The 27,337-nt window shown below is 32.1% G+C and overlaps 1 protein-coding gene and 1 long non-coding RNA gene across 7 annotated transcripts; one reads left to right on the forward strand and one right to left on the reverse strand.

The window, feature by feature from the left end:
* LOC105773128 (uncharacterized) lies at positions 1-27,101 on the reverse strand. Of its 6 annotated transcripts, XR_008196823.1 has the most exons (3): positions 2,678-3,430; positions 2,031-2,182; positions 1-661 (listed from the first exon to the last, which is right to left on the reverse strand). XR_008196823.1 is itself a non-coding variant. In XM_052632473.1 (2 exons), exons 1-2 carry the CDS (start codon positions 26,878-26,880, stop codon positions 399-401), a joined length of 807 nt encoding a protein of 268 aa, XP_052488433.1. In that variant the 5' UTR covers positions 26,881-27,097; the 3' UTR covers positions 1-398. The 6 variants fall into 6 exon arrangements, 5 of the variants coding, with proteins under 5 accessions (XP_052488433.1, XP_012450258.1, XP_012450257.1 ...); XM_052632473.1 differs by lacking the exons at positions 2,031-2,182; positions 2,678-3,430 and adding an exon at positions 26,337-27,097; XM_012594804.2 differs by lacking the exon at positions 2,031-2,182.
* LOC128041868 (uncharacterized) lies at positions 12,045-12,787 on the forward strand. Its single transcript, XR_008196824.1, has 2 exons — positions 12,045-12,184; positions 12,507-12,787. It is a non-coding gene; the product is annotated as an uncharacterized LOC128041868 (long non-coding RNA).
* Positions 27,102-27,337: the final 236 nt, after the last annotated feature.

Below are 27,337 nucleotides of genomic sequence, written 5' to 3' on the forward strand. Positions count from 1 at the left end.
TTACATCAAACAGAGACTTCCAAAGCATATCAATAAACAGTGAACCAGAGAACCTGACTTCAAAAGTCAAACAAGGATGGAGCTTTGAAACTATTTTAAGCTCCAACTTTTCATTTTTATTGAAATATTCATGTCAGGCGTGTATTCGGACATGGATATAGAGATATGATCCACTAAATATATGAAAGCACGTGAAAAAATTGAATATATCCATGTCGAGCACATATTCGTGTGTGACAATCATACCCAAGCCAAAATTACATAGCTTAAGAATATCATACCATTACTATATACGATATCCATGGGAGCTTTAAGCAGCACATAACAAGGACGAGCACAAACTACAACCATTGACAATGTCAATTAGGAAATAATGACCAAGACTACTTTCAAAAATATCAATCAATTTTGTTTTCCACCATTGAAGCCTTTGTGTTACCAGAGGAGTTTGACTGACTAACTGAATTTACATCCAGTTCTTCATTTCTCTTAGGAGAAGATAGTCTAGAACTAGACCATTCTTCTAAAGCTTTGTAGTGGAGAGAGTTCATTTTAATACAAGGCCGCCTCTCTCGTATGTATTTTTCAGCGGCTTTCCAGTTTTCCACAACGCCTAAAGCCACTAGTAATGCACACATCACAGCAACACTTCGACCATGGCCTAGAAGAAGGACGAATAATTAAAATACGTTCTGACTTCTGTATGAACTTTCACTTGCAAAGTAAGTTAAGAATATCTAATATCAGTACGTGAATCATATAAACAACGAGGCATTTCAAATCTCAAATATCCTGCAACAACTATACTTAAGTATCCTGCAACAACTATACTTAAGATTCATGGTTGATTGTGGCTTAGTTTCCCATTTTAAGTTTGTAGAAATTAACTCAAAGAAACACTAAATGCACTAAAAGTTGAGAATCCAAATACATTTAAGCAAATGCAAGTATATAAACAATAAAAGTGCAAGTCCCACGAATCTTGCAAATAGTCTTACTTAATAAGTTACAAAATATCATGCACATTTCAACTATGTTTCTCTGACTCTTCAGTTTATTTGAAGTAGCCATGTCTGACACAAATATGGACATCGGTATAGAGATATGACCCTCCAAGAATCCTCTAAGAACATGAAAAAACTTTTTTTAAAAATGAATATATTCTATCAGATGCATACTCATATGTGATACACTAACTAAAACCAAGTAACATTGGAGCATTTCAAATTAATAAAATCCTCACTAAAGATGCGCATTTATTTCTCTAATGCAAGAAAATTCACAATGCCTTCCTTTTTTCTTTTTCTTTCTTTTGGAAATACTCATGTCCTACACATTTTCACACACAGGTCTTTGATATTGCTCTCCAAAGACTTTCAAAATACATGGAAAAACTTGGAAAAAAATAGACCATACCCGTGCGGGACACATGCTTGTACCCGACACTCACACTCAAGTCCAAGCATCCTAGAGTTAATGGAAATAGTAGAGGCACCTCAAAATGAAATCAATTTATATATCAGCGGGAAAAAGAAAAAAGGGAAAAAGGGAATGAATTAGAAGACGACAGCTGCTGGTTGGGATCAATTTTGACAAGTGGCTATGGAGAAAGTTCTAACATGACCTAATTCACAATCCCACTATTGAATCACTTTTAAATGATAATCAGGTTATACCTTCACGTTTCAGCTACTAAAGACTCAGGACTAATCTCTACACATCTATTCAAATTGGAAAGGTTGAGATAAACTTGTTTTACCTCCAGCTAAGCTTAATTTGATGTATGGAAAATGTTTGTCCATGAATATATACAATAAGAGGTAGAGCCAAAAAAAGTCGTTGAACTCTATCCTAAAATGCATTTTCAAGCCCTCCAGCTTTCAGCACATTCAACCAAGAATATAAACTTGTTTAATGCAATCAGCCCATCATATATGAGTAATAGTGTATTAACTAGCTAAACTGGTACAATACCATAATAAAAGAAGTTTAACAGGATTAAATACATCCAAGTGAACAATAAATTTTACTAAAAAAATGAATTGGTGGTAGTAGGCCTCCTGAAGCTGAATTGATGATTGAGCAGGTTAAATCTATCATAAATGCAGTGAATAGAAAACCAGACAGGACCAGCCAGTCAAACCAATTGAACCAGGATCCAGTAGCCTCTTCAGTTTGGATACTGCAAACCATACTCACCAACATGAACACACAAAGCAAGCACTTGAAACATAAATCAAGATCGGTATTTAAGCTAGCAATCAAAAACAATAATAAGACTTTACTTACTAGTAATAATAATGTCATCATAGGTAAAAGTTTAAGCTTTAATATAAGTATGCGACTACATTTAACCATACTCACCTAGATGAGCATACAATGCAAGCATATGAAACATAAATCAAGAAGCCATATTTAAACTAGTAATAAAAAATAATAATACTACTCCACTTACTAGTAATAGCAATGTTACCATAGGTAAAAGCCTAAGCTTTAATACTAGTATGCAACCACATCGAACCATACACACCTAGACGAACATGCATTTTTTTTAAATAGAAAACAATAATTATAGTCCACTTACTAGTAATAAGAAAACAAAACTCCATTTTAAAGCAAGCAAATTGAGCAGCAATAAATGAGAATAAACAGCGTCGATTCAGTTTTCAGAACATACCATAAGCACAATGGACGTAAACAGGCTGATTTCGAGCTCTCTTTCGACATGCCCACTTCACAGCTGATTCTATCTGGCCTGGCTGAGGTGCCCTTGTGTCCCAAGTAGGAACACATAAATATGAATGACCCTTGAACTCCTTTATTCTTGGGAATTCAGATGTGCAATCAATAATGGCAGGGTTACCAGGCGGCAATAAACGAGGTGAAGCAGGCCAACCACCAACATATAAACCCTCACATATTTGAGAGTAAGGTTCGTCACCAGTAAGGAACCTTCTCGCCATTGAAAAAGCTCTATTAAAATACAGATATGGGGAGAACATGATAGTGGACAAAATTGGGAAAGTCCCATCTGGGTTTTTGCCCAAAAGCATGGGAAGATCGATTGAAGGGTGAGAAGCAATTGAAACAAGCCATGAAATCAATGATGCATACAACAATGGTATTGCCAACACTGTGAACCCAAATCTACTGAAGAAGAGATATAATAACATCCATGCCGTTGCCTTCATAGCTATTAAGACTGATAAGCCTAAACCCATCTCTGATTCACAATCAGAAATCAAAAACGAGAAATTCCCAAATCAGAAATCGGAAATCGGAAATAATTTGATAATTTCACAAATTTCTTTATCTTTAGGCTACGAAACTGAATATTCCTTTAATGCTATTGTGACTGATAAGTCCAACGCGAATGCAGGAAACTTCCCTTACCCTTTGCAGCTTTAAAAATGAAATTTTGTGCGGGGAATGGATGGATTTTCTAGCTGCCAATTGCCTTAATTTATAAGAGGAAAAAGTTATGGGTAAACTATAAAAATAGTCATTTTTATTTGACTCGGATTACATTTTAATTAATTATATTTGAAATGTTACATTTTAGTCATTTACGTTATCATTTTATTACGAAATGGTCACTTTACCGTTAAACTGCAGTCCTACGTGGCCGTCCAAGTGGGTTTTAAATGCCAACTTAGATATTTAGTTGCTGGAATAAAAATAGGTTTTTAATTAAATAAATTTAATGTGGACTGTCACGTAGGACATCCAAGTTGGCATTTAAAATCTATTTGGACTGTCACGTAGGACCGCTGTTAGAGAGGTAATGAAGCTTAACAATAGAGTAACCACTTCGTAATAAAACAATAACGTAAGTGATTAATACGTAATATTTAAAACATAAGTGACTAAAATGTAATATAATACAAACAAAAGTGACTACTTTTATAGTTTACCCTATTTATTATTAATATATTTAATATAGTGATGAAATTTCAATGAAATTAAAATTAAAATAGTATAATAAATTATGGGGTGTTTGGTAAACATAATTTTGGATCTTTTTAAGTTGATTTGGGCATAAATGGAGAATTGGATAGTCAAATCCTCTCATTGTAATATTTGGTGAATGAATATTTTCAATAGCTTATTAAGCTAAAACCTCCAAAATAAAAAACGCTAAAATGGATAACTTTTTTTACAACTGATTGGAAAGGAGATATATGGAAGGACATATTTGATCATGTTTGCTAAAAAATTACTTTGTTTGTCACTATGTACAATTATATTGATACACTAATAATATTTATCAATTTTCATAAGGTTAATATTTACAAATAAAGAACTTAAGAAATTTGTTTATTTAAAATTTTAAAATATTCACTAATTAATTTCGATAATGAATGTTTTAATTCATTGGTAATAGTGTTTTATTTCAATAATTTCACCTAATAAAATCTAAAGTATTATAAAATAAATACTTAATAATAAAATGTGTAATGTCTTTATTTATCATTTTACACATATCGATTTCAACTATCGATAAGTTTTACCAAATAATTTTAAATATTAGAATCATTTGGTCAAATCAGTTAGTAAAATCAGTTGATCAAACTAGTCATCACAATCAACAATCAACAATCAACTATCAACCAATTACCAAACAAGACCTAAGATGTGGAATATTTAAGATGCGATAAAAATATATAAAATAATTAAAACATGTGGTTGTCGTAAAAATAATATATAAACATTATGTGTACGGAAAATAATAATAGTAATAATAATAATAACGTGAACACCATATAAATGATTTTTTATATAAATTGAATCAACATAAAAAATATATTAAATTTGAACTTTTGAAGTCAATGAAATTAAAATTAAAATACTATAATAAATTATTTAAAATATGAAATGATTTAAGATGTAATAAAATATATGAAATAACTAAAACATGTGGGTGTCATAAAAATATATATTATATATAATTCAAAATTTACACAAAATAAATTATTGGTGTCAATGGTGTGTACGGAAAATAAATCATTGATATTGTCAAAATCATTTTTATTTTGGAAAAAAAAAACAAAAATTAGTTGTTGACTTTAAAAAAACAAAAATTGGGAGTCGCCACCAATCTTTTATTGCGGTGTGATTGGATCACCTAAAAAATAGTTTTGGTCTACGAGTTTTAGAAAAACAGATTTGGGAGTCAATTACGTACGAGGAAGAATTAGCACCCTCGTAACGCCCAAAAATTGGTACCAAATTGATTAATTAACGTCTTAAAGTCGAGAGTTTTAAAAATGCGATCCTTAATTAAGTTAAATTATTTATTAAGACTTTTTCATTTTGAAAAAAAAAAAGAAAAATATCACACCCAATGCATTAGGGCACGACATTTTGTTCTCTTCAAAATGAGTTAGTCCAAAAAAACTCGTGTAATAAAATTTAAGAAAATATCTAATTTTGTAAAATTTATGAAGAAATCGCAGCCCAATACGTTACGGCACAATTTCCTAAAATCCCAAACATTCAATATTTCCTTTATTTTTTTTTAAAAATATGTCTCGAGAAATCAACGTGTCACATCCAATACATTAGGACACAACCTATTGAATTCCCGATGACAAGTTTTATTTTGTTTGATTAAAGAGCAATCCTCGATTGTTAGATTTTACGAAGAAAATTAGAACCCAATACGTTAGAGCTCAATTTTCTTGAAAATCTTAAATACAAGTGTAATACCCGATTTTTGCCCCGGGTTCAAATAATAAACGGGCCCAAATGAAACTGTCCAATTACAACAAAACCCAGACCCGATTAAACTATAAAGGCCCAAATTAGTGGCCCAAAATAGTCAGGAACCCTAGGGTTTCTAAGGATCTCTATGGCCGCCTCATACTACTAGTGCCGCAACCACATCCTCCATGCGAACGGGATCTTCGCAATCTTCACCTGCAAACACAAGAAAGGAAAGAAAATCAAATCAAATCAAATCAAGCAGATTTCTTTTATTATTTCTCTATTTCATTCGGTTATAAAATACCCATTGCAATACTGTAAACGTGATCCCCGAATCTGAAATCAATAAAGAAACAAGTATTTTCACAACAAACAGAGAGTAAATCGGAATTAAAGGTTGATATACATTTTCGTTTTACTATTTATTTTCTTTTTTTATTGTTTTATTATATACTGATATAAAATGAGATAAAAGGTAAAGAGACTCACCATGATTCGCTTCTGAAACGCTACAAGCGGTTGAGGTAACCGTCTCCGAGGATAGACGGTCGGAAGCCGAAGAGTTTCTCAAAGTTTGGGGCTTTTCCGGCCATATTTCAAAAGATTTGAACCCAGATTTGGGGTTTAAAGGGTTAGAAGGGCCAAGAAGGGATTTTTTTCCCCTTTTCCGGCCACCGCAGATGGCGGTGCCGACGCCGGAGATCGGCGGCTGGTGACCGGCCGATGACCAGACCCCTGGCCGGACGAATGGGGGAGGAGAGTTTTTGGGAAAAGCTTTTTGGTTTTTTTTTAAAAGGGCTTAAAATGATTTTTTTGGTGAGTTTGGGAGTTTTTATAAGGTACCAAAACGGCACCGTTTTGGAGAGTCCCCAGACGCCTAAAACGGTGTCGTTTTGAGTACCCGACCCGGATCCGACCCGATCCACCTTAATATCCACGCGTTTTTATACGGAGGGGTAAATTGCGCTTTTAGGCCCTCCTCCTTTTAATATTTTTATAATCAAGTTTTTTTTTAAATTCGCCTTTAATTTATTTTTTAATTTCAATTTAGTCCCTATAGAACGATGCCGTTTTAGAGGAGAAGGGAAAATTTATCTTCCAGCCCCTCTATATAATTCGCGCGATTAATCTAATCCTTTGGGCTTTATTTATTTACGGATTTGCCCCAGATTTTTTATTGGCAGTTCAATTTAGTTTTTTTTATCTTAAAATTAATTAATTTTAATAATGTAATTATTTTTTATTTTTTTATATGTAATTATTTTTTATAATCTATATGTATATATTTATTTTAGTATATATATGTATGTATACATATAAATATTTTTAACCAATTTTATTTATTTATATATATATGAATATATTTATTTTTTTAAAATGCAAATGTATGTTTTTTATACTTTATAATTTATATTTTTTCCTTTATTTTCATAAATGCATCTTGTGTGTATAAGTTTCATAGCCCAAGATTTCATATGTAAATTAGGTGTATGACTTTTAATTTCAATGCATATATTATGTGCCTTTTATTCTTTATATTTTGTTTATTTTCTTCATTCGATTATTAATTCATGTTTTCGTTTATATGTTAAAAGAATTGTTTTTTTATTTTGATCAATTATTTGACATTTTGTATGTGATTATTTTTATTATGTATATTGATTTTAATTATTCATTTATTTATATTATTTCTATGCCACTTGTAATATTTATTATTGTATTGTATATTTAATGTAGCATTACATCATTTTTTTACTCGATTTTAAACTTTTCAAAATTGAGAGAATGCTTGTATTTAGGATTTTCAAGGAAATTGAGCCTTAACGTATTGGGTTCCGATTTTCTTCGTTAAATCTAACAATCGAGCATTTCTCTTTAATAAAAAAAATAAGAACTCATTATTGGGAATTCAACACGTTGTGTCCTAACGTATTGGATGTGACGCATTGATTTCTCGAAATGAAGATTTTTCTAAAAATAATAAAGGAAATATTCGAGTTTGGGATTTTGGAGGAATTGTGTCCTAACGTATTGGGCATGCGATTTCTTAAATCTTGAATAAATGGATATTCTTTTAAATTTTTATTATACGAGTATTTTGGCCTAATTCATTTTTGAGGAAATTAGAATGTCGTGCCCTAACGCATTGGGTGTGGCATTTTCTTTCTCTGAAATGATAAGGGTCTTAATACGTAACGTTTTTTAAGTTTTTGCTAAGGATTATATTTTTCAAATTTTCGACATTAAGACATTAATTAATTAACTAGGTACCAATTTTTGGGCGTAATGAGGGTGCTAATCCTTCCTCATACGTAACCAACTCCCGGACCCGTTTTTCTAAAATTCGTAGACCAAAGTCGTTTTTAGGTGACCCAATCACACCTTAAATAAAAGATTGGTGGCGACTCCCAATTTTTCCAATTTTAATCGACATCTAATTTTTATTTTTTTCCAAAACAAAAAAATGGTTTTGACAACGAGTATTATCTCTATTTTGAAAAACTCTATTTTCAAATTCGAGTAAAAAGATGACGTGATGTTATAATATATATATGCCACAATAATAAATACAACAATAATAATCAATGGCATAGAAATAATGTATATAAATAAATAAATGAAGCTAATACACATAAAAAATGACATGTAAAGTATTAAATAAATGAGCAAAATAATGTAAATGAAAACACAAATTAATAAACAAATGAAGGAACTAAATAAAATAAAGAAAGAATAAAAGGTACATAATATATACATTAAATTATAAAGAATAAAAGACATACACATGGATTTACATATAAAATTTTGGGCTATAGAATTTATAACAAAATATATAATGTGTTTATGAAAATAAAGAAAATATATAAGTATATATAAATGAAAAAAACATTCGTTAAAAATATATATATACATAAATATATACACATACACATTTATAGAAAAATATATAAAATAAGTTAAATAATAATTACATTATATTAAAAATAGGCGTATATATGGAAATAAATATATACATAAGTATACATATATAAAAAAGAAAAGAAAATAATTACATATGAAAATAATAATTACCTTATTAATTAATGAAAAAAAAAACTAAATCGAATTGTAAAACAAGAATCTGGGGCAATTTCGCAAATAATTGAAGATCGGAGGACCTTATTGAACACGCTACTAATTCAAAAGGGCTGGAAGGGCAATTTTTCCTTCTCCTCTAAACGGCGTCATTCCATCAGGACGAAATCGAAATTGAAAATAAATAAAGGGATAAATTTAGAAAATAATAAAACACTCAATTGCAAAAACATTAAAAGGTGGAGGGGCCAAAAGCGCAATTTGCCCCTCCGTATAAAACACGCGGATCCTAAGGCTGGGTCGGGTCGGATTCGGATCAACCCGGGCCTTAAACGGTGCCGTTTTGGGAAGGCTATTTAAGCCAAGATTTGGTTAAAAATTTTCATTTCCTTTCAGTTTTTTAAAAAAAATTCAAAAAAACCTTCAAAAACAGCTCTCCCCCTTCCCAGACGTCCGGCCTAGGTCCGGCCATCGGCCATCGCGGCTGCTGTAGTATGCGGTGGCCGAAAAATGAGGAAATTTCCTAGTTGGCCCTCTCGATCCTTCCAAGCCCAGATCTGGGTTCAAACTTTTCAAAAAACCAACAAAAAAAACGCGAAGTGATCCCGAAACCCTTCGGTTTCTGGCCACCAATCCTCGGGGGTGGTTCCCTCAACCGACCACGGCGGCTCTGACTCGAACGAAGGTAGTTTCTTTCCCTCCCTTTTTTATCTTATATTATTCGCTTATATAAATAAAAAATAAATATAACAAATAAAAATAACTATTGCAAATATCAACCTTTTCGATTGATTTGCTTTCCGTATTCAACTCTCGGTTTGCTGTGGAAATGCCCCTTTTTTTATTGATTTTTCGATCCCTTTTTACAGTATATTCATGGCTTTTTTATAGCCGAAGTAAAACACTAAGTAAATCTGTTTTAGCGATTTGATTCGTAATTTTTTGATTCTTTTTTCCATATCTGTTTGATTTCTTTCCTTGTTGTGCAGGTGAAGGCGTGCGGCTCATGTGGGGTTTGGTTGCGGCGCGAGTTCACCCCTGAAACCCTAGAGTTTCTTGAATCTATTTTGGGCCACTGTATTTGGGCCTTTGTTTTATATTGGTTTGGGCTCTTATTGGCCTGTCTATAATTCGGGCCTTTTACCTGGGCCAAAATAGGGTATTACAGATATCAATGATGTGTACGAATAATAATTGTTGACACCATTTTTTGGATGAAAACGGGGTCGACTTGGGTTTTGAAAAATAAAAATGAAAACGGGAGTCGCCACCGATCTTTTTTGATGAGGTGTGATCGGGTCACCTTGAAAAGTGATTGCTTTTAATAAAAGATTTAATTTTATTAAAACAACGGGTTTGGTCCATGAAATTCAGAAAAAACGGGTTCGGGAGTCGGTTACGTACGAGGAAGGATTAGCACCCTCGTAACGCCCAAAATTGGTACCTAGTTGATTAGTTAATGTCTTAATGTCAAAAATTGAAAACTTTGAAGAAATTTAAAATACGATCCTTAAAACTCGGATGACATGGATTAAAATTCAAGAGGATATTTGGCTATTTGGTTAAACGAGAAATCCAAACCCAACACATTAGGGCATGTTCCTCGAATTTCCGAACGCGAAACATTGCCTTATTTTGAAATTTTGAAAGGATATTTGGCTATTTGGTTGAACGAGAAAAATCGAAACCCAGCACATTAGGGCACGTTTCCTCGAATTTCCAAACGCTAAATATTGCCTTATTTAGAAAAATCCTCATCTCGAGAAAACGACATGTCATATCCAATGCGTTAGGACATAACGTATCGAATTCCCGATACGAGAATACATGCCAAAAAAATTTACTTATTTAAAAAGACATTTAATTATCTCGGGTTTAGAAAAGGGATTATGCCCAGTAAGTTAGGACACGATCTTTTCTTAATTCCCGAGATCGTTTAAAAACTTGAATTTGAAAAGATTCGTGTATTTAGATTTATTGCGAAAATCGAAACCCAGTAAGTTAGGGTACGACTTTCTCAAATCTAAACACGAAATTTTGCTTGTTCAAAAATCATGATTCATCGAATTAATCTAACTCGAAATGGTAGAAATGAAACTCGAGGTTAATATGCGTACAAGATAATATTGAATATGATAGCATAAAAAATAATACAAGCAACAATGGTAAGAATGAATAAAATAGACAAATTAATAACATGCAAAATAACAAGTATAAGCAAATAAAATTAAAACATCCTCTTCAAAGAATAATAAAACATAAATAAATAATAATAATAAATTAACAAAATTATAAAAAATATAAAGTATGTATATATATGTGTATTAAAATTATAAAGTATAAAAATATATATACATGGATATGTATATATGTATATATATGAATTATAAAATATATGAAAAATATGTATGTACATATAAAGTATATAAAAATAAGTAAGTATATATATATCAAAGATGTATACGTATAGGTATATGATAATAATAATAATAATAATAATAATAATAATAATAATAATACAAGGTTAAAAGTCATTTAAACTTAGATAAATAAATAGAATAGAAATATAATAATACTAATAATATTAATACTAAAATAATGCTATAACAATATTAATAAATAAAAGGGTGATAATAATATCAATAATGATAACCCCAGAAATAAGATTGATAATATGAAAATATGATAATACAAACAAGAATCATGCCATCAAACGATGTTAATAAACAATAGAAATAATAGTAGTAGCCACAATAATGCAAAATATAATATTAAGATTAAACCAAAAAGATATCAAGTTAATCGACATGACGATAACAATAGCAGAAATCTAAAAAAAAGGACTAGATCGGGGTTCAAGCGAAATTAAAGGTAAAAAGCCTAATAAAATAAATAATAAAACGTGAATAAGGATTTAAGTGGAATGCGCATAAAAGGATAGGGGACTGAAAGTGAGATTATTCTCGATTTTAAAATGCACAACTTTAACAGAGATTAAAGTGAAGCAAGAAACAAAATCATTGGGCAGATTAAAAAAAGAATAAAACGAAATAGGGACCAAAATGAAAACATTAAAAATTCGGAAGGACCAATTTCGAAAATATCCCTTCAAGTGAAAAACACGCGGATCCTCCTGGTAACAAGTCGGGTCGCGCAAAACGGTGCCGTTTTGGCGCTAAAACCCCCCAGTGAAACGGTGCCGTTTAGAAAATTCTATTTAAATTAATAATTTAAAAAAAACTTTGCAACTGCAGATAGAAAAGAAAAAAGGGCCTCCCATTTCATTTTCTCTGTTAGGGTTTTAAAACCCTTTTTAGCCGCCATCGCAGCTCCACCGCTAATGGTGGTCGGAGACGCGCCATTTTAGGCTCTTAGCCTCTTTCAAGCGGATCCGAAGGCAAAGGTAACCCCTTTTTTTTATCTTCTTGTTGAAAGGGAAATAAAACAAAATAAATAAAAAAAGAAAAAGAAAAAGAAAGAGGAAAGATTGAAATCAAAAACAGGAAATCACCTTGTTTTTTTTTTCTGCTTTTTATTTCTTTTTTTCTTAATGTTTTCTTTCTTTTTTTTATAAAAAATCGGGACTCCCGATTACAGTGATGAAGCCCCCCTTTACATTGTTTTTTTTCGTGGTTTTTATAGCCACGGTTACTGTTAATCTATGCTACAGTCTTCTCCTGCTATTTTTGCCTTTTTTCTTGCTTCTGTTTCTGTCCTTTTTGCAGGTAAGATGAAGTCAACGAGAGGAGTCTTTGCCATTTCGGTGTAAGGTGGTCAGTCCTCGAGTGGTGGGCACGCTGTGGAGGCACGTGGGCAGCAAAGTGAACGGCACATTAGGGTTAGGGTTTCAAATTTTTTACTGAAACAAGTTAAGGTTTTGGGCCTATTGGGCCCTGGGTCATGGGTTTGTAATTTGGGTTGTAGTTTTGGACCTGGGCATAAATTGGATCTTACAATAATAATAATAATAATAATAATAATAATATGAATGGTTTTTTTATATAAATCGAATCAACATAACAAATTATGAAATATATGAGATAATTTAAGACATAACACAAACAGAAAAATTACTTTTTGAAATAATTGAATTGTTGTGAAAAATTATATAAAATATAATACAATACGAATATAACATAAAAATCATTTAAACACAAACACAAATATAATACATGTGAATAGTGGTAGAGCCTGAAAATTTTTGGGAGTCGAAATTAAATTGTATATTTTATGATAGTAAAATGCAATTGAATTATTTTAATAGCCTATATATTTATAATTTTCAAAGGGTTAAATCAAATTTTATCATTTTTAAGAGTAGAGTACAATTTTACCATTATTAATTTAAAATTTTATAAATTATAAAACTTAAATTAAAATTTTACCATTTTAGGCCATGGCCAATATGGAAAATATGCAGAAAAACATCAACGCAAATTAAATGTAGAATGAAAAGAAACATGATATAAAATTAAAAATTGAATTGAATAACTAAAACAAATAATATCACAAAAAAATAACATAAACATAATATAAATATATAAATATATCAAATTTTACATAAAATTAATTAAAATGTGCTACAAGTCTTTGTACTTTTTAAAAATTAAGAATTTAATCCTTATATTTTTATTTCATGGAAGTTAGTCTCTCCACTCTTTATATTTTAAAATTCAGGTGCAATTGTTAACTTTTTTTGGTTAAAATATGTACAAATATTACAATCAACCAAAATATGTGCAATACCCTTTTAAGTCACATGAAACAAGGGCGAAGCCAGAAAATCGGTTTAAGAGCCGAAATTAAATTGTAATTTTTGCGATAGTAAAAATGTAATTTCACCATTTTAATAGTTTATATATTTATAAATTTTAAATGATTAAATCAAATTTTTATCATATTTAGAGAGAGCCAAAGTATAATTTTACATTTTATTAATTTAAATTTTTTAAAGAACCTAGATAAAAATTTCCCATCTTACCAGTCCCTAATTAAGCCCGAAGCTATTAACCACATCTTGATACCAATGAAAGTATTAAAAGAAAACATTATTGGATTACTTTGAATCAATTGAGTACATCAAATGAGCAATCTAACTAATAAATAAATTTAATCCAGTTTAATGGACACATTATTTATCTATAAAAGCGATACATCTTAAATCAAAGAGTAAATTATGGGATAATCAATAGCAAATGCCACATTATTACTAGTTGAATGTTGCCGTCATTGTTGGTGTATTGCTGGTTCGGTCAATCATAAGATCAGTTGAGTATCCATATTTAATATTTCTAGCTTTATACTCAGACACGTTTTGGTCCAATGATTCTTTTATCGAATGCCAATCAATTTCTAAAATGTTAAATAATTAAAAAATTATATTTCCTACTTAATCAAGCAGATAACTCAAATGTGAAGTGCATGTTAAAAATACAAAACGACCATTATTATTAATTTTTATCACAGCCACCCATGTGTAATTCATTTTCTTTTACAATCAATTATTTATTATATTTCCTACTTAATCAAGCAGATAACTCAAATTTAATTTTTAATTTTCTTTAAATTAATATTTATTTTTAAAACTTATTAAAAAATAAAAAAAATTCCAAAAGTCCCAAGGATTATGCAATTTTTCAAAGGCCGATAAGTAAAAATTTAAAGGTTATAACATTCTCAATGTTGACACTATTTTTTGATAAAACGGGGTCGACTTGGATTTTGAAAACGAAAATGAAAACGGGAGTCGCCACCAATCTTTTTTTGATGAGGTGTGATCGGGTCACCTCGAAAAGTGGTTGTTTTTAATAAGCGATTTGATTTTATTAAAACAATGATTTAGGTCCACGAAATTCAAAAAAACGGGTTCGGGAGTCGGTTACGAACGAGGAAGGATTAGCACTCTCGTAACACCCAAAAATTGGTACCTAGTTAATTAATTAATGTCTTAATGTCGAAAATTGAAAACTATGAAGAGATTTAAAATACGATCTTTTGTATATAAAAAAAACTTATATAAAACAAGTTACCAGTTAAGACCCCCTCATTTTGAAGAGAGAAAATGTCACACCCAATGAGTTAGGGCATGACATTTCACATTCTCAAAAATGAGATTGTCCTTTAAAAAACTCATGCAATAAAATTTAAAAGGATATTCAATTGTTTAAGTCAGATGAAAAAAATCGAAGCCCAATACGTTAGGGCCCAATTTCTCAAAATTCCAAACATTGAATATTGCCTTTTATTATTTTTTTTTAAAAATCCTCATCTTGAGAAAACAACATGTCATATCCAATGCATTAAGACACGACGTATTGAATTCCCGAGAATGAACTCTTTATTTATATGTTCTGATTTAAAATATTCTCGATTATTTTGATTTAACGAAAAAAATTGGAACCGAATACATTAGGGCTCAATTCTCTCGAAGATCCCAAATACCGAGTATTGAAAATAATTCCCAAAACTTAAACCATATTAAATATAATTTTTTGAGCGAATAAAGCATGATGGAAGTAAAAGACGAAAATAAATTACGTTACTAATATGCATAATGAATTTAAAACTAAAGATCTAAATTTAAATTAATATGGTATAAAACAATCTAAGAATCATATTTTTTTAAAATGATAATGATAACAATAATAACTTCCTAAAATATATATATTTAGATAGATAAACAACAACAAAAATACAAAAATACAAAAATAATTAATATAATAATAATCATAAGTAAATAAACATGAAAAGAAAAAAACATAAAAATAAGAAAAATAAATAAAATATATGTATATAATAATGGCAATAATAATATTAATAGTATTAATAATAAGAAAAAAATAAAATAAGAAAAATAGTAATAACATTAATAATAATTCTAATAACAATGTTAATAATAATAATAATAATAATAATAATAATAATAATAATAATAATAATAATAATAATAATAATAATGAAAGTAACAATAACAGGACTAAATTGAAAATAAAACACAATCTCAAGGGAGAAATCGAAAATAAAATAAGGCAAAAGACCAAATTACACTATACGAATGAAACGGGGGGACTGAAATAGTAAATATCCTGCCCCCCCCCAAAACGCATAACTCTGCGCGAGACTAAAATGAAACTGATATAAAATTATGCGGCCAAATTAAAATAAAAGAAAAAAAGAGAAAGGACCAAATTGCGACACGTCACAAAAGCGGAAGGACCGTACGAGCAAATATCCCATTAGGAAGAAAACACTCGGATCTGCTCACCGGGCTGGGTCGACACGCAGGTAAGAGTCCAAACGACGTCGTTTTGGCCACTGATGGTAAGGTCCAAAACGACGTCGTTTTACACCTTATATAAATACCAAAAAAACAACCAAAAAAAGCATTTCCCCCTTTCATTTCTCAAAAAAAAAAAGAGAGACCTTTAGTCTCTCTTTCTCTCGGCCTTCCTCTCCAGATCCGGTCATCGCCACCACTGTAGGGCCGCCGTGGCCGGTGGCCGGCGTTGCGTAAAATGGGATTTTTAGCCCTCGTTTTCAACGATCTGAAGGCCAAGCCTTCTCAACCAAAAAAAAGAGAAAGAAATGAGCCCTCACCCCACCTCTTAAGGTCGATTTCGACGACGGGGAGACGACCTCCGACGACGCAGCCGAGGGACGTTCCAGATGAGCTTTTCTTCATTTTTTTTTGGTTATTTAGTATGCGAAAACAAAAACAAAACAAAATAAAAAGGAATCAAACAAGAAAAGAAAAAAAAAAAGAAATTTCACCTCTAAAATTGATTTTCTGTTTTCTGTTTTTTATTAATGTTTGTCCAAAAAAAAAAAGAGAGCATTACAGAGATGATACTCGGCTTTTATAGCCATTTTTACATGAATTTTTTAATCTATTTTGTGTGCTTGTCACTTCTGCCTTGATTTTTTGCAGGTGTCGATGCAAGTGGATGGGCGATGACATGACCGTGGCGGTGGCAGACGCGCGGTGGTGGCGGCTGGTAGGCCAAGGGCCAGAAGACCCTAGGTGCGGCGCACCTAGGGTTTGACTTGTTCTCCTTCTTCTTCTTTTTCTGATTTGATGCTTTGGGCTGATGTTTTAGGCTATTAGGGTTTGGGTAGTTGGGCTTGTACTTAGGCTTGGGGTATTTGGTTTGTTGGGTTTGCTGATTTGTAGATTGGACTGGACTTTAATTTATTTTGGTTTTATTTGTTCTTTGGTTTAATTGGGCTCGGGAAAAATGGGCTTGTACACTCAAAATTCTTGTACTCTTTATATATTTAGAATTTGTGATAATAGAATGTTGATAATGGTAATGTAACATCTCAGAATTTGGGGTTAGAAGTTTTAAGGATTGTGGTTAGGGTTAGTGAGCAAGTTGATCAATTGAGTTTGCTTTCGTGTTTTAATGTTAGAATTGGTTTGTTAGTTCGGTGGTTGGATGTGTGTTAATTTACTTTTGGGTTCTGGCTTCAAATCCTCATGTGTATTTTGAGGAAGTAATTTTATTTTTTAGGTTTGTTCTTAAGTTTTAAAATATTTATTTATTCTTATTTTTATTTTATTTTTTTGAAAGAGGGCAAAAATCATTCTCACGTTCTCTTCTCCCTCCCTGGCAATTTATGTTCTTTTTGTTTTCCTCCTCCTTTGTCATTTTCGTTTTTGGTTGTTCTTTTAAACCATTGAACTTTTGTTTCTTCTTGCTTCTTCTGTTTCTGCATATTTTGTTATTGTTCGTTGGTCAAGGGGTTGTTTGTCCTCGTGTTTCCAACTGATTGGATTTTGAATCGGGTAAGATTTAGTGTGGGTTAATGGTTTTTCTTGAGCTATAGGTTAACGTTTAGTTGATTCGTCTCTATCGATTTGGATTAGTTGTAAATTAGCATGTTGGTTTCTAGTTTTCAGAATTGGTGGAATTGCGGCATTTTCGGTCGATCGTTGGTGTGTCAAAGAATATTAATCAGGTGTTTTTCTAAACCCTTAGTAATTAGAGATTATGTTACGGATGCTAATTCACGATTCTTGGTCTGTTTCGGTGTGGTTTCGTGGCCAAACGGGCATGTGCTGCACACGGGTGGCCACACGGGCGTGTGCCACACACAGGTGGCCAGACGAGCATGTGCCGCACACAGGCGGTTCACACAGCTGTGTGATATTGGGAATTAAGGTTTTTGGGCAATTTTTGGTGCCACACGGCCGTGTGGCTACGATTATGGGATTTTGTCGAATTTTACACGGGCGTTTGTTTTGGACACACGGTCGTGCCCCTTAGCCACATGGGCGTGTGAGACTTCTACACGATTGTGTCTGCTCTGCACCTTATTTTGACAATTTTGGACAGTGAGTTACATAGGCTGTTCGCACGGCCATGTAACTCAGTCACACGAGCGTGTACCTCCTCCACACGGGTGTGTGCAGCTTGTACAAGGGTGTGTAAACCCCCACATGGGCGTGTAGACCTCCACACGGTCTAGGCACTACCACAGGGCTGGGGCACAAGACCGTGTGGCCCTGTTTCGTAGATTTTTGTTCCGTGTCGTATTTTGACTCTTTTTGTGTTTCTATGTGTTCCGGCCATCAGTTAGCCTTTGGTAATGGTGTTTGGACTCTGTTTTAGCTAGGACTCATGCATTTATCTGTAACTATTGAATTGAGTTAACGGTTTGATTAAATGTTAAAATGAAGTGTTAATGGGATTTGAAATGTTACCTAGTAATTGAATACGGGTATAATTGATTCTGAATCTGATTGATCGAGTATGTGCATTTCTGTTTCTGTATGATTGGTTGCATGTAGTGTGCATTTTGCATTTGCATGAAAACTTTGAAAGTGACCGACTGAATATGAGTTTTCGTATTTGTGAGACTGTAGTGTCTGATGAGCATTCATAAACTTGCATAAAATCGGGGTTTTTGGTTGCAAAGAGAAAGGAGTCTAATTCGACAGTCCAACTGCAATATTTTTGTACTGCTGTTTATCGCATAATTCTATACATATGTTAGCTTTGATGCATATCGTTACTTGAGTGGCTTAGTTCCACAATATGTGGTATGTAAGGTGGATGGCCTATCATAGTCCTATGTGGTGTGCAGGGTGGACGGGCTTGATATAGCTCATACGTGGTGTACAAGGTGGTTGAAGTGGTGTTTAGATGGTTGGGGCAGGTTTTTAATCTGTTGCATTCATGTCACATTCAGTTATAAGTTTATCTGTTTGACGGTTGGGTTTATTGCGAAATAATGTGAATAGTCCGACGTGTTAATTACACCATTATGATATGTTTGTATGTTTATGGAAATTATCCGTAAGATTGAGTACTGATACTTGTTGCTCATTCATTGTCTGTGTGTACATACCAAATATACGTTTGATACTCTGTCAGTTGTTTTTGTTTGTGAATTCAGACTCACGCTGAGCTCGTATAGCTCACCCCTTAGTTTCCTCTCTTTCAGGTAAATTTTGTGTTTGAAGTTGGACTCGACAGCTAGAGGTCTCAGAAAGGTTGATTGATTCGGTTTAGCTAAAATTTTCATAAGATTTATATGGTTGGTTTTAAGAATTATTGTAAAGCGATTATAAACTGTGGTATGGGTTAAGGTTTAAACTTTTCGTTAGACTACGCGATTTTGGTTTTAAACAACATTCGGAAGTTTCATGTGCAGGTTTTAGTGGGGTTTCTGACTGTTTCAAAGTTCACTCACGTTTTAGAATACAATATATTTTTCACACAATTTTTAATCTGATATTTCGCAATACTTTTGGCAAATTTGATGCATTTTGAAACTATACAATAATTACCGTTTTAAAACGTAAATTGTTAAATGACTTAGTTCAACTTTAGCAAATTGTGTTCGAAATGAGATTTAAACAATTCTTTTTGTAAATTGCTTTTAGATCGCTTCAGTGGTCAATGTAACCTCTAGGGTTTGGTCCAAACTTCTAGGCTGGGTTTTGGGATGTTACAGGCAATGTATCACAAAGAAAAAAAATAGAACATGCAGATTTTACGTGGAAATCATTTCGAGAAAAAAAACTACGGGCAAAAGAGAAGAAAATTTACTATGTTGAATTCAAAAAATACAAGAGGAGAGACGACTAAATCTATTTATAGGTTTGTAAAACCATATTCTAATCAAAGCCAAACAGAAGTAACGCAGTAAGGTTAAAACACCTTATTCTAATCAACATCAAATAGAGGTAGTATACTTCTATACAAAATTCAGTTGTGCAGCCTGTACCATGTCGAGGCCTTCACCCTCATAGATCTCCCTATCTTGCTACTTGTATTTTATTTTAACAATAATTTGAGTCACATATCTTTAATAATTTAATCTTTATATTTATATTTTTAGGAATTTAATCCCTTATTTTTTTTCAAAAATTTAAAATTTAGGTCAATTTGTTAATACTGTTAAAATCCTTATGTTAAATTTGCTAGTGTGACGTTTTGAAATTTTAAAAAAATCATTTGGTATCCATGTAATGAAAAAATAATATTATAATGGACTTAAATTTAATAGAGAATTTAATGGTGTTAACAATTCTTAAAAAACACCTCAGCATTTTAATCGAAAAAAATTTTTAGACTAACTAATTTGAGCGAAATATATGGATCAAAATTAAAATTTAACCATTCTTGTATAATTTTAAAAAGTAGACGGATTAGAATGAAATTCATTATTTTCTCATGTCAAGAGAAAAGAAAAGAAAAGAATGAACAGATGTCTAAATTATGTCAAAATTAAAGTATAGAATTTAAATATTAAATTTGAGCGAAATATAAAGATTGAAATTGAAATTTAACCATACTTATATAATTATAAAAAAGTAGAGAGGTTAGAACTGAAATTTAACCATTACTTTTAGTGTGAAAAAATAATCCACATATGTCTTTTAAGGAATCTGACACAGGTTAAATTTTGTTATTAAATCCTGTACTTTATAAAATTTTGGATTTAGCCCTTATACTTTAATTTGATCATTTTTAGTCTTTGTAGTTTTTGAATTGGTCAATTTTATTCTTTATACATTTTGAAGTTTGAAATTTTAAATTTAATTCAATTTAGTCCTTATTATCTGAAATTATCAATAAGCTTTAGAATTTAGTCCTTTTTCATATCTAAGCTTAAAATCTCTCAATTTAACACCTAAAGCTTTCAGTTCTCAGTAATGGCATCTTTCAAAATTTTAAAAGTTTCACAAATTGGTACATGAGCTAGCTAAATCAAGCTCCCATGACCTTAAATCTATAAAAATTACAAGAAACTAATTAGGGACTTACTTGAATTTTGAAGTTAAAAGAGCTTGGAGCTACGAAAATGACTTCTTCTTCTTGTTTCTATCTTAGGTTCGGTTGGGGAAGAAGAGTTTCTCTTTCTCCCCACCAAATTTCACACACATATATATAATTAACTTAGGTAATTAGGTAATTAATCTTAAATTAATATATAATACTTAGTTTAATGATAATATGCTTACGCCGTCCACTACCTAATGTTTAAACATGGTATATTTTTCTATTTTGAACCTTGAGTTAATTGCAATTTAAGTCCTCAATTCATTTCCTAATTAAAAATCTATAGCGATTAGACTTTTGTAATTTAGTCCCTTGACCTTAATTAAACACAATTTCAACTAAATTACTTATCCAAATTTCAATTCACCCATATAAAAATATTTAAGAGCTCGGTTTACGGAAACAAAATCCCAAAACCATCTTTTCTAACATCATTGAACATTGAAGCATTACATTAGCAGCTTTTAAAAAGGCTTGAAATACATCAACTTCCAATACATTTAAAAGATATGGATGAGGATAAAGTTTTCTTTGAATCAATCTCTTCTCTCATTCAGTCAAGAAAAAAAAATAAATCATCCATCAACAATAAAGTTAATCTAAGCAAAAGCTAGAACCAAAATTATCCAAGTAAAAAATGTCAACAAACTCACTACATTTAACTTTCCCAACACATTGTTTTAAGTGCTATCTTGTTGTTCCAAGTCTTAGGGTGGGTTTGGATGGGTGATTGGGTGCGGTGCGGTGCGGTGCGTTTAGCTTACTTTTTGTCTCACGCTACAGTATCATTACAGTATCTAATCTCACCGCCACCGCTGTTTTTACACTAAACGCAAGTAAACGCACCGCCCATCCAAACTCACCCTTATTCGAACAAAGAACGAAACATGTTGTCCAAAGTCTTGTCCTATCTTGCTATCCCAAGTGTTATTTGAACAAAGAATCAAACAATGGCATCCCATATAGTTAACCAACATAAAAATATATGTTAAATAATATTTGATTTAAATAATTAATGATTAAAAAAAAAAAGAATGGTAGTTCTTTTCTAATTTAATAAAATAATTTCTGAAGAGATGATTTTTTTGTCAAGTATTGTTTTAGATATTTTTATATATTTAAATATTAATTACTAATTTATGTAAATGGTTTTTAAATCCTTTTGTTACTGAATTAATAAAATGAGCAGAATGGAAGGGAGGGTTGTTCTGGCAAAATAAGTGCTTGCTTCCCTTCCTGCGAACACTATACAAACGACACTACTCTCGACGATAAGCTTTGTGGGGGGTTTTGTATGGGATTCGACTTTACAATCTAATTGAATTCATCTTATGTTCACCAACCAATGCAGGTGGAATGGTATTTCGTGCAATGAGGGACTGGAATCTTATCCTATTAGCTAAATTAGGATAGAGATTAATGGTCGAAGCGGATGCACTATGGCCGAGGGTTGTTCATGCGAAGTATCTTTCATCTGGGAACTTTTTGGAGGCTATTAAACCACTAAACTGTTCGCATACATGGAGAAGTATGTTGGCTGGTATAGAGGTGCTTAACAAGAGTCTTCGGTGCCGCATAGGTAATGGATCTATAGTGTGGTTTTAAAAAAGTGGTTTGTTAATTTTTAGTGCACTTTTGACCTCACAAGTCAGATGTTTTTCATTGCTTCTGCGGTGAAAAGCACTTTTAGAACCCCAAACTTGATGAAGAATGAGTTTTAAGTCGACCTCTAGATTGTATTTTGGAAGGGATCATAAGTCTTCTCCTGTTGCCGGTGGCAAATATGGCAGGCATGGAGAAAGAGAATTTTGTCAAATGAGAATCGCAAGAAGAGATTGATCAAAGAAGGTTATGGCCATATTGGAGACAGTACTTCGCATATATTGAGGGGCTGTTAGGCAGCAAAGGAACTTTGGTTGCAGTTTTTAGGAAGAGGTCATGATTCTGGATTTTTCTTTTTTGCCAACCGCTGAATGGTGGGTTGTGTGATGGGAGACTGGTGTTGGACTGTTGTTTGAATTGCAAAGGGATGTGTGTTTGTCTTCAACATTCCTACAAGACTGCAATGGAAAGGATTATGGAAAATCCGAGCTTCATGGAAATCTTTTAAGTAGATGAACATCATGTACATAATATCTCTAAAAATATATATGATACATGACCCAAAATCAAGATTTATTTGAATAATATTACGAATATAATATAAGAAAAAACAATTAAAATATAACATGAATACACGAACATGTCAAAACCTATATAAAATATTATTAACCTATCAAGTTTTATAAAATATACAATAGCTTAAATAAAATTAAGACATTAAAACCAAACATAAGCATCACGTAAATACACAAATTTTCTTTTTTATCTAGAAGTACATGTGTTCAACTTCAACCCCTATATGCTCATATGAACTTTTAAGAATCTTCTGAATACATAGAAGACCTAAAATAAAATTAAACCTTACTCATGTCTAAATAAAACCAGTTTCTAACAATCACACCCATGTCTGAACAACCAAATATTACACAAGGGGTTAAAGAGGATTACCAAATATCTTGTTTGATGAAGAGCCAATATAACTGAAACCAAGAATTACATCAAACAGAGACTTCCAACGCATATCAATAAACAGTGAACCAGAGAACCTGACTTCAAAAGTCAAACAAGGATAAAGCTTTGAACCTATTTTAAGCTCCAACTTTTCATTTTTATTGAAATATTCATGTCAGGCGTGTATTCGGACATGAATATAGAGATATGATCCTCTAAATATATGAAAGCACATGAAAAAATTGAATATATCCATGTCGAGCACATATTCGTGTGTGACAATCATACCCAAGCCAAAATAACATAACTTAAGAATATCATATCATTACTACATACCATATCCATGGGAGCTTTAAGCAGCACATAACAAGGACGAGTACAAACTACAACCATTGACAATGTAAATTAGGAAATAATGACCAAGACTACTTTCAAAAAAATCAATCAATTTTGTTTTCCACCATTGAAGCCTTTGTGTTACCAGAGGAGTTTGACTGACTAACTGAATTTACATCCAGTTCTTCATTTCTCTTAGGAGATGATAGTCTAGAACTAGACCATTCTTCTAAAGCTTTGTAGTGGAGAGAGTTCATTTTAATACAAGGCCGCCTTTCTCGTATGTATTTTTCAGCGGCTTTCCAGTTTTCCACAACGCCTAAAGCCACTAGTAATGCACACATCACAGCAACACTTCGACCATGGCCTAGAAGAAGGACGAATAATTAAAATACGTTCTGACTTCTGTATGAACTTTCACTTGCAAAGTAAGTTAAGAATATCTAATATCAGTACGTGGATCATATAAACAATGAGGCATTTCAAATCTCAAGTATCCTGCAACAACTATACTTTAAGTATCCTGCAACAACTATACTTAAGATTCATGGTTGATTGTGGCTTAGTTTCCCATTTTAAGTTTGTAGAAATTAACTCAAAGAAACACTAAATGCACTAAAAGTTGAGAATCCAAATACATTTAAGCAAATGCAAGTATATAAACAATAAAAGTGCAAGTCCCACGAATCTTGCAAATAGTCTTAATAAGTTACAAAATATCATGCACATTTTAACTATGTTTCTCTGACTATTCAGTTTATTTGAAGTAGCCATGTCTGACACAAATATGGACATCGGTATAGAGATATGACCCTCCAAGAATCCTCTAAGAACATGAAAAAACTTTTTTTAAAAATGAATATATTCTATCAGATGCATACTCATATGTGATACACTAACTAAAACCAAGTAACATTGGAGCATTTCAAATTAATAAAATCCTCACTAAAGATGCGCATTTATTTCTCTAATGCAAGAAAATTCACAATGCCTTCCTTTTTTCTTTTTCTTTCTTTTGGAAATACTCATGTCCTACACATTTTCACACACAGGTATTTGATATGGCTCTCCAAAGACTTTCAAAATACATGGAAAAACTTGGAAAAAATAGACCATACCCGTGCAGGACACATGCTTGTACCCAACACTGACACTCAAGTCCAAGCATCATAGAGTTAATGGAAATAGTAGAGGCACCTCAAAATGAAATCAATTTATATATCGGCGGGAAAAAGAAAAAAGGGAAAAAGGGAATGAATTAGAAGATGACAGCTGCTGGTTGGGATCAATTTTTATATGTGGCTATGGAGAAAGTTCTAACATGACCTAATTCACAATCCCACTATTGAATCACTTTTAAATGATAATCGGATTATACCTTCATGTTTCAGCTACTAAAGACTCGGGACTAATTTCTACACATCTATTCAAATTGGAAAGGTTGAGATAAACTTGTTTTACCTCCGGCTAAGCCTAATTTGTTGTATGGAAAATGTTTGTCCTTGAATATATACACTAAGAGGTAGAGCCAAAAAAAGTCGTTGAACTCTATCCTAAAATGCATTCAAGCCCTCCAGCTTTCGGCACATTCAACCAAGAATATAAACTTGTTTAATGCAATCAGCCCATCATATATGAGGAATAGTGTATTAACTAGCTAAACTGTTACAATACCATAATAAAAGAAGTTTAACAGGATTAAATACATCCAAGTGAACAACAAATTTTACTAAACAAAATGAATTGGTGGTAGTAGGCCTCCTGAAGCTGAATTGATGATTGAGCAGGTTAAATCTATCATAAAAGCAGTGAATAGAAAACCAGACTGGACCAGCGAGTCAAACCAATTGAACCAGGATCCAGTAGCCTCTTCAGTTTGGATACTGCAAACCATACTCACCAACATGAACACACAAAGCAAGCACTTGAAACATAAATCAAGATCAGTATTTAAGCTAGCAATCAAAAATAATAATAAGACTACTTACTAGTAATAATAATGTCATCATAGGTAAAAGCTTAAGCTTTAATACAAGTATGCGACTACATTTAACCATACTCACCTAGATGAGCATACAATGCAAGCATAAGAAACATAAATCAAGAAGCCATATTTAAGCTAGTAATGAAAAATAATAATACTACTCCACTTACCAGTAATATCAATGTTACCATAGGTAAAAGCCTAAGCTTTAATACTAGTATGCAACCACATCGAACCATACTCACCTAGACGAACATGCATTTTTTTAAAATAGAAAACAATAATTATAGTCCACTTACTAGTAATAAGAAAACGAAACTCCATGTTAAAGCAAGCAAATTGAGCAGCAATAAATGAGAATAAACAGTGTCGATTCAGTTTTCAGAACATACCATAAGCACAATGGACGTAAACAGGCTGATTTCGAGCTCTCTTTCGACATGCCCACTTCACAGCTGATTCTATCTGGCCTGGCTGAGGTGCCCTTGTGTCCCAAGTAGGAACACATAAATATGAATGACGCTTGAACTCCTTTATTCTTGGGAATTCAGATGTGCAATCAATAATGGCAGGGTTACCAGGCGGCAATAAACGAGGTGAAGCAGGCCAACCACCAACATATAAACCCTCACATATTTGAGAGTAAGGTTCTTCACCAGTAAGGAACCTTCTCGCCATTGAAAAAGCTCTAGCAAAATACAGATATGGGGAGAACATGATAGTGGACAAAATTGGGAAAGTCCCATCTGGGTTTTTGCCCAAAAGCATGGGAAGATCGATTGAAGGGTGAGAAGCAATTGAAACAAGCCATGAAATCAATGATGCATACAACAATGGTATTGCCAACACTGTGAAACCAAATCTACTGAAGAAGAGATATAATAACATCCATGCCGTTGCCTTCATAGCTATTAAGACTGATAAGCCTAAACCCATCTCTGATTCACAATCAGAAATCAAAAACAAGAAATTCCCAAATCAGAAATCGGAAATCGGAAATAATTTGATAATTTCACAAATTTCTTTATCTTTAGGCTACGAAACTGAATATTCCTTTAATGCTATTGTGACTGATAAGTCCAACGCGAATGCGGGAAACTTCCCTTACCCTTTGCCCCTTTAAAAATGAAATTTTGTGCGGGGAATGGATGGATTTTCTAGATGCCAATTGACTTAATTTATAAGAGGAAAAAGATATGGTATTCACGACTCGAATTATATTTTAATTAATTATGCTTGAAATATTATATTTTAGTTATTTATATTATTATTTTATTACGAAATTATTACTTTACCGTTAAACTTCATTACCTCCCTAATGGCAGTCCTATGTGGTCGTCTAAGTGGGTTTTAAATGTCAACTTAAATATCCAATTATTGGGATAAAAATATG

The sequence above is a fragment of the Gossypium raimondii genome, chromosome 6 (genome assembly GCF_025698545.1).
Source record: "Gossypium raimondii isolate GPD5lz chromosome 6, ASM2569854v1, whole genome shotgun sequence".
Taxonomy (NCBI): Eukaryota; Viridiplantae; Streptophyta; class Magnoliopsida; order Malvales; family Malvaceae; genus Gossypium; species Gossypium raimondii.